The 9507-nt window shown below is 39.6% G+C and overlaps 1 protein-coding gene across 2 annotated transcripts in view; it reads left to right on the forward strand.

The window, feature by feature from the left end:
- The window catches only part of LOC101732381 (acanthoscurrin-2), a 58946-nt gene extending 53167 nt beyond the window's left edge, over positions 1-5779 (forward strand). The window contains exons 6-7 of one of the 2 annotated variants that reach the window (XM_031906364.1): positions 5362-5471; positions 5520-5779. In XM_031906364.1, the coding sequence (XP_031762224.1) occupies positions 5362-5471; positions 5520-5618 (209 nt within the window). In that variant the 3' untranslated portion in view covers positions 5619-5779. Of the gene's footprint in view, positions 1-5361 lie in introns of both variants that reach the window. The other variant, XM_031906363.1, reaches the window with a different exon arrangement.
- The last annotated feature ends 3728 nt before the right edge of the window (positions 5780-9507 follow it).

Here is a 9507-nt window from a genome sequence, read left to right on the forward strand (position 1 = left end):
TGTCATTTTCACAATATATAATAAACAGGTACATACTAACAACTGCTAAAATTTACCGGTACTAATTCCATAGTTATCATTCCATCTTAAATAAAAAGGAAATTAAAAAGATAGTAGATATTTTAGCAATCCAAATCTGCCAGTGTGAATTAAAAGCAAGACGTAGGAAAATGGCAAGCACTTGTATAGGTCTTGTCTTGGTGCCTACAGCCCACAGTACAGCAGGCCTTTGCTTGCTGGTGTATGTTTACCAGTAGAGAAACACCCATTACACCCATCACTACTGAGCATCCACCTATCATTGCTGGTATCAAGCAGCTGCCATTCAGGCAGGCCAAGCTGTAACAAGGGGTAACATGTCGGGACAGATTTATTAAAGTGTGAAATTAGAACTCACCATGGTAAAATCCCTTTACTCTCTATTCATTTTTGAGGGATTTTAGAGGTTTATGGGTGAAAGTTAGAGTTTACCATTTGATATATATATGCCTCTAAAACTCCCATAAGAATAAATAATGAGTGTTGGGGTTTTAATGTGATGAGCTCTATTTCACACTTTAATAAATCTGCATCTGGTGTGCCATGAACCTAAGGCTCAAATCATATGGGTCATGTAGCCACTTGTATCTGAAATGCCTGAAAATGCTCTGGTGAATGTTATCAGGCCAAGAAACACTCACAACTGCACTTCCCAGAGAGCAATCATGGATGATTTTTATCCTGGCAGAACATGTTGGCTTATAAAAGCTCCCATTGTTGGCTTAAGCGGTATGGTGCTAAAATAGGTAAAAGTATCTTTACATTTGAGATTAAACTATCCAACAAATGGTTAATTAACCACCTTGTGGCACTGCACTGAGCAACTGGTAAATACAAATTTGTCATAGCTCCAGGATTAAATATGACCAACCTGCATTAATATAGCAGTCCAACAGCATTTTATTTGTATGATCCATGCTGTCACTTCATACAAGATAAGGAACTTATATAGAGTAAGAAGCTCACTTTTAATGGGAAAAGCAGATTCTTAAATCTTAAAGAAGAAAGAAAGGTAAAAACTAAGTTAAAACTAAGTAAGCTTTATCAGAAAGGTCTATGTAAATACAGCCATAAGCACTTACAGAAACGCTGCACTGAGCCCTCTATCAAAAGATTTCTTGTCTCCTTCCTTGTCTCTGTAATTCCTGTGCCAAAATCTCTCCTCTCTCCTGCTCCCCCTGCTAAGAAGCCCCCCCACCCTCTTTAGGAATGAGTAATCTGAGCCAATCAGCAGAAAGCTTTCTCATTGTTTTACAAACTGCTTATGAACAGGGGTCTTAGTGCAGGAGCGAGGCATAATGGGAATTTAGTTTACAGAGCTCAGCAGTTTTTTTTCCTATGAGGCTTCTCATCATCTGAACAGGAGAAATATGGGGAGACCTAAGGGCACTATTGATAGAATTGAAGGTATGCCTGCAGCTTGAGATTAACTTTATACTAGCCTTTCCTAATAGTGTTACATTGCAAAAATGAAATTCTAATAAATGCTTCATTTCACAGAAACATGAAACTTTCTAAATATAATCAGTTACAAATTCTGTACTGTTCCTGAAATAATCATCTTACTCTTTACTAGCAATATATCTCTTCATTCTTTCTTCTTGCAGAAGTTGGGGGGGGGGGGTCACATTTTGATTGACAGACTGGGACATCAAGGTGCTACCAGTGAACCTGATATCCAGGGCATTTAGGTTGTTGTAGGAAAAGTATATATTGTTTTTTTAAGAGAACCTGAGCTTTTCAAATCTGAGTTTTTTGTGTATTTCAACTTCTGGAACAGGATTGAGAGCTCTAAATAAAAAAAAGAAAAAAATGTATAGTTTTCACAATATAGGGATTTATACCAGAAACATATTTCGGGTGAATTCAAAATGGTCACCCATGTCTTTCTACTCCAAACTACACACAAACTAGTCACAATGCTTTCCAAAAATTGGCAGTTTTGATGAAATACCTGAAAATTGCATCAAGCACCAAGCACATTATCTCCCACGTAACATTAGGTACCAAGACACAACATTCTAAATATGAAAGCCAAGGGTCCACTGAACAGTTTGATGCTCATTGTGCATAGGATTACCAAAGTATGTGGCATACAGAGGCACCCAAATGAAAATAGTGTATATGAATTTTCATTCCTGATGCTCTAGCTGGTGCAATTTTAGCACCCAGTATGTGTATTATGTACTATAAGACCCCCGAACAGTATGGAGACCTTGTAAAACCATATATTTTCCAATAGTACACATTCTGACAAAATAAAAATGGGTAAATACAGTACATCTTTCTACTTCAAACTACCAAACTACAAACCTATGCTGAACATAATGGTTTTTATAAAATGTCTGAAAATCGTCACAAAGCTTGCATTTTGACCCAATATGTACCCCACATTTTGTAATATATTATTATTATTATTATTATTAGATTCTACATTTTTGGCACTTAAAGGGTTAAAATACCCTAGAAGGCGCTAGGGGGTACAGACAGACTGCATAGGAGAGCACAGAGAGAGGGTAGAACATCTTGGCACGTGGGCAGTTACTTATCGTGACGAGTGAATCTGCAAAATGTAGTGGGGTTTATCACTGCGCATATTTCTGATAGGTCAGCATCAGTGATGAGCTAATTTTTTCGGCAGGCAGCGAAATTCCACATTTCACCATTGGCGAATTGTTTTGCAAAACTTCAGCTGCATAAAAATTAGTCGCGCCTCAAAAAAAGATCGGGTGTGTTGACGTGGTCGCAACAAAAAAAGACGTGGCCAACAAAATGAAAAACTGATGTGAGAAAAGTCTTTCAGACTTTTTTTTTATTTGTAGTGAAGAGATTACCAATACACCAGTTATATGGACATCACATTATTAGAAAGTCAGGGTCTCTATCACAAAGGTAAATGAAGCCCTCTGACTGGGTTTATCACACCCTAACACTTGTTATAGTAATGGGGATAGATCCATGATTTTAAGATATTGCCCTGATAAAATTCAATGACTATTATGTTCTTGGAAATTACAATTTACATAGACATTTACTCCTGTAACAGCAGAGCAGAAATAGACTGCCAAATACTTGATTTAGAGTTTTTTCAGCATCTTGTAACAGTTCAGATCAGATACAATATTGTTGCCAGAAGGACAGACCATTTTTACATTTACACAGCAACAAAATGGTAATATATATATATATATATATAGCTTAAAAGGTTACATTTTATTGCTATAAATACAAAAAGAGAGAACCTTTGAAATATCTTTAGATTCTGTTTTTGCCTCATAAGCTAATATATTGCACTATAAATTCTTGCAAAAGTTCAGGCATGGTATTACTAGAGAGCTGTTCAGATATTCTTTGTCTATTACCAATGCAATTATTATCCTCATTTAAACTGACTCAGGTATTATTAGAATATAATACCCATACTACTCATTGGTATTCTGCTGAATTCATAGAGACTTTATAGCAATAAGGTACACCCTGAAGTTATAAATAACAAAAAATGTACTGAATCATTAACCACCAATTACTTCATCATCATCATTATCATCATATTTAGGATTTTATAGAGATCTCATTGGCTCCTAAAATCTTGACAGTCAGAATGTAAATAGTATATAAATGCAGTACAAACGATCACTGTTAGCAGATCCATACCAACCTACTCCTTCAGTTCTTATCCAGTTTGTTGAGAAATCATGTCTGGAGTCAAAGGTGGTTGTGGTGGAGGAGGTGGATATTATGGCAGTGGAGGCAGTGGAATAGGAGGATCCTCACAACAATACATAAGTACTAACCGTAAGTATGGGTCTAACAGTCAGTGGTTTATTTTTAAATACAAAAGTACTAAAAATAAGATGTTGATGCTGATATTATTGGTCTTTAATGAACATTTTTATAAAGCTTATGAACAGGTGATGTAGGGTTATATTTGATTTAGGTTGTTCTGCTATTCGCATATTGGTAATCACACCAAAAGGGCTGTAATAAATTATAGCAATAATAATGCCATGTTTAATTTAGAGCTAGAAACATTAAACCTATAAGAATGTTTTAAACAGCAGTACAAATGTTTTTTCTTTACAGCATGTGCACCAGTTCAGCAACTCCAAGGTAACCAGGGATGTGCAGGTAGGAATATTGTTTTGTTCTTTCCTACAGCTTTATGGAATTGTATGTAGAAAATACACTTGATAGATCTTTTATGTAGCATATGAGTTAAACAATGAGGCTTATAATCTGCATTGACATGAATTTATGTCAACATTTTTGTACACTTTATTACCATGTATGCAATGTATATATCAGTATCATGGATTTATAATAAGCATCTAATGTTTATATAAAGTGACAATGGCATTTTTCAGCGGTAAATAATGAATCAAAATCAGAATAACTGCTGTTGGGTATAGGGCACTGTAAGCAAATTGCATGGTGCTTGTATGTTCTGCATAGCGTCTTTTACTTGAGAGGATATACAGAAGGTGTACAGGTTACATATTGAAAAATGTTTTGTTGTCAAGAAAATTACCACTAATGCTTTGAATTCCCAGTCCAAATATCCTCTATCACCCCCCCCCCCCATGCAGAGGGATCACCAACCTCTTCCCTGTGTCAGTGTGCAGGAAATAAAAAATCAAGTACAGGCATGAACAACCACTGAGCATGTCTCTTCCAATCAGTTGAATTTACATATCTGGCATTTGATATGACTGGCTGAATCATGCCAGCCAATTGTATCAAAGATATGCATCTTGTACAGTAGCGTTTCATGTTTGCACTTCATTTTTTATCAGATAGGGAATGGATGGGGGGATGCAAGAAATACCAAGGAGGTGAAACATCAGCAATGCACTCCTTCACCAGTAATTATCTGGAGAGCTGAATATTTTACAAAATAAAAAAAATTAAGAAAATGTTTTTTTAGACAGGAGCTGTTTATATTCAGACTCTTGTCCAAAGCAGGATATCCTCTTTAATAATCATGCTTGCCATCCCAGTTCAGTCAATGTTATTATAATATTTGGGTCTAACGTTAAGCTTTGCAAGTAAATATGATCATAATTGGGAATTAACTGCATTCAAAAGCATAGGTAGTTCGATATTTTTATACTTTTTAATTTCATTTTTAAATCTTTAAATTTTTCTTAACAGGCACTGTTACCACTTGCCAACAAGGTCAGGTTGGCCAGATAAGTGGAGGTTGCACAGGAGGTGCTGGAGGAACTTATGGAGCAAGTAATATCAGCCAGATTAGTGGCATCGGTGGAAGCGGAGTAGGCATCAGCCAGATTAGTGGAAGTGGCATCAGTGGATGCGGAGCAGGTGGCATCAGCCAGATTAGTGGAAGTGGCATCAGTGGATGCGGAGCAGGTGGCATCAGCCAGATTAGTGGAAGTGGCATTGGCGGATGCGGAACAGGTGGCATCAGCCAGATTAGTGGAAGTGGCATTGGCGGATGTGGAACAGGTGGCATCAGCCAGATTAGTGGAAGCGGAGGCTGCTGCAGCAGCCAGACGAGTGGAAGCTACAATATTGGAGGAAGCTATGGCTCAGGCTGTGGAGGAGGAGTCAAAAAATGAAGATCTCAAGATCAAGATTAGAATTGTAAAGCATAATTAAAAAAATCTTTGTTAAAACAACATTGGAAAAGATTGGAAAAATCTTTCATATAGTAATTTTGCTGTTGAACATAATGTAAAGTTCACTTTATTAATCTGAATAAACATATTGATTAAAGTAACTATGGAATCATAATGATTAATAGGGACACACACCAAAATCCATTCCATTATAACAAACAAAAAAAACCAGGCAAGTTACATTTATTTGTAAAGTAAACATTATGAACATATAAGGTAAGCTATTTGCAGATGATTACTATACAAATGGTACATTTAATAGAGTGTGGCCGAGAATGTGGTTTCATTAAATAATGGTAATATTATGGTTATAAAAGATACAGAAAAAGCAAATGTGATAAATCTGCAAGACCCACCTTATAGGGACGCTGATGGCTCAGCTCAATCTAGTCAGTGGTTAATTCAGGATATGGTACAGAAAGGCTTAATCAAAATTAATAACAAGGCACCAGGGCCAGATTGAATACACCCCCAGGTACTGAGAGAGCATAGTTCAGTATTAGACAGGCCCCTATTTCTGAATCTCAGACTTGCTTTCCTATGCTATCCATAATGGAGAAGGACATTGGGTCCTTGTAGATCATAAACTCGGCTGTAGCAAGCAACACCAGTCAACAGCTCCAAGGGAAAACAAGGTTCTGCACTGCATTAAAAGGGTCACAGATTCGCAGTAGGAGGGGTTCATTTTTCTACTTTACAGAGTGCTAGTATGTCCCATCCAGAATATGCCAGAAAGAAAGACGGTTAAATCGAAATATTCAGAAAGTGTCTTTTACAGCGAGAGCTGTGAGGCTTTGGAAACTTCTCTCTGAATTATTTGTAATGGAAGATACATTGGATAGCTTCAAGAAGGGGTTTAAAAGAGGTTTTGGAGAGGCTTCAGAAGGGTTGGCATTTTTTGGTCACCCACGTCACAGCAGAAAGGAACTTGGCTGCATTATCCTTCCTTTTCCAGCTGTTTCAGTGGAAGAATATCACAAAGGAATTTGTGGTTAATAAAAGTACTGAAGGGTTGGAAATGCAGTGTTAAGGGTAGGGATGTCAGGCGCCCAATTAGCTTTCACATGTTGTCCCAGCTAATCTCCTCGGTGCATACTATTTGCCATTCAGCATATGAATCACATCTGTTCCGCTTAGCCTTTTCTATTGCTTTTTTCGGGGCCTTCCGCATTGAGGAGTTAGTATCCTCATCCAAAAACAGGCCGGGAGGGATTCAGTTTTCTGATGTGCACATCGGTGACAGATTCTTATCTATACTGCTCAGGCAGTCAAAAACCGACCAACAGGGAAAAGGGCGAATGGTCACACTGTGTGGGACAGGGGGAGTGGCCTGCCCAGTAAGTTTAGCCCACCAATACTTGGCGTTGAAATTGGGTATTCCTGGTCTGCTACTACTCCATGCCGACGGCACCCCACTGACACAATTCCAGTTCCTAGCTATTTTCCGATTAAAACACTGGGCATAGCCCCCTTCTCCTTCCATACCCATTCCTTCCGAATAGGGGCGGCAACCGAGGCTTGCAGGCATGGGTTCAGAGAGGAAGAATTTAAGCGCATAGGCAGATGGGAGTCCAGGAGATTCCAGCTTTATGTACGCCCTCATTTGTTGTAATTTTTTACCCCCAGGTATGCCCAAAGCTACAGTGTTGATCTTGGGCCATTCTTATGTTTATTGGGCAGCAAGACGGGCATCCATGCGCAGTTACGGCAGACAGCTTGGTTTCCCTGAAAGTACAGTACGTGTTCGTTGGAGGGGCATTAGGGGTCTTTTGTGGCAACAGATCTTACTGGAATTTCTTCAGCTTCAAGAGATAACAACAGGTCCAAAGGTAATAATGATCCATGCGGGGGGGAATGATATTGGGATGGGCAAGAATGTGGACCTCATACATTCCATTAGGCAGGATCTGGAGCGTTGCTCCAATTTTTTAAGATCCTGCGTTCTGGTTTGGTCTGAGATCATATACAGCGCTGTCGATGTTGGGGCACCAATCTGGCTAGGAGTAGCCGAATTGTTGGTGGCGGATGGCAACATCTGACAGCGTAGTCTGGAGATAAATTTGGTGAGTTAAGCGGCTGGTCTGCAGCTTACGGCTGGGGCCAGCTGCAGGAGACTCCGGGTTCAATTCGTGCCTGCCGGGCCCCCCAGCAGTTGGCATATTTTGTTAATGTTGTTTTTCATATATATGTTTAATAAAAGCTGTGGCCGCTAATTTATCCTCACAAATGTTGTTGTGTCGTTATTACGAATGTTTGAGTGGCCACAGTGGCACTCCCAGCTCATTTGGCCTTTTGGCAGCCAAGGCTGCCCAGCAACCACCCAAGTGGGGGGTGGTGGGCCATGGCTGCCGGCCAGTGAGCTGAGAGCGTGCCTGGTTACTAGGCAACCCCTGAACCTATCACCATCCCTCCTCTAGTACCTCATGTCAGAAGAAAGTGATTCCTGTCAGGGAAGAAAAGCTCTACAACTTAGAAAAGTTTCCCACCCACTCTTCTTCAAGTGTTGATTTTGTTATTATTGTGATATGTTCTGTTTATGTTTATCTCATGCCTAGGTTCTTTATTGTCACAGCTTTTATTTGGTGGATGGCAACATCTGACAGCGTAGTCTGGAGACTACGTTAAGCGGCTGGTCTGCAGCTTACAGCTGGGGCCAGCTGCAGGAGACTCCTGGTACAGCGGGGTTCAAGTCGTGCCTGCCGGGCCCCCCAGCAGTTGGCATATTTTGTTAATGTTGTTTTTTCATATATATGTTTAATAAAAGCTGTGGCCGCTAATTTATCCACACAAATGTTGTTGTGTCGTTATTACAAATGTTTGAGCGGCCACAGTGACACTCCCAGCTCATCTGGCCTTTTGGCAGCCAAGGCTTTTCATAGGGTTAGACACAGAAGGAAAATGGAACATCTTTAAAACATTGCTTTGCAGGTATACACAACAGTATATTCCCCTTGTAAGCAAGGAGAGGCATCGCAAAGCAAAACCTTTATGGCTGAATAAAAGTGTTAGTGTCGAGGTTGGTAAGAAAAAACGTGCTTTTAAAGCATTCAAGTTATTTTTTAATTTTGTGAATAGTAAAAAAAAAAAGAAGCAAGAAGGGGTGGGAACCTTATTATCATGGGGGGTAAGTTGGTTGATGAGAACTGGGAAAAAGTGGTAATTTTGAACCTTTATTTTTCTTCTGTCTATATATCTGAGGAGCCAGCTAATGAAGGCTTCCCTTTTAATATGCCCAGTTCTAGTAATTTAGCTACTGACGCATGGGTCACTCGGGAGGAAATTCAAAAGAGACTTCAACATGTAAAGGTAAACAAAGGTCCAGGGCCGGATGGGATTCATCCCAGGGTATTAAATGAGCTTAGCGCTGTGATTGCCAAGCCTCTTCACTTAATTTTTCAGAATTCGTTGAGGTCTGGCATGGTGCTGAGAGACTGGCTAATTGCTAATGTGGTGCCGTTATTTAAAATGGGATCCCGTTCTCAGCCTGAAAACTATAGGCCTGTAAGTCTGGAAAAAAGTAGTTTGCCTATGATTGGGTGCGGGCACGCACAAAATGCGTCAGGCGTTCTGGGTTTTTAAGAATGTAAATAAAGTTCAAGTTTTATCCATTCTCTGGCTGACCATGGTGCTTTGCGAGCCGCTTTCTTCAGAGATTTGAGTTTGCTCCCTTGGGCTACGGGTTCGGGGCTCCAAGCACCCGAACCAAATTTCGGCATCGGTGAGTGCGTGTATATTTATGTGATCTTCCCTGCATGTGTACTAGCATTTGAAATATTTGCCGAGGGACCTGGGGTAGGTAAAGATTTTTGTCTTTAACTTTGATCTCTTT

This window comes from Xenopus tropicalis, chromosome 7, assembly GCF_000004195.4.
Source record: "Xenopus tropicalis strain Nigerian chromosome 7, UCB_Xtro_10.0, whole genome shotgun sequence".
Taxonomy (NCBI): domain Eukaryota; kingdom Metazoa; phylum Chordata; class Amphibia; order Anura; family Pipidae; genus Xenopus; species Xenopus tropicalis.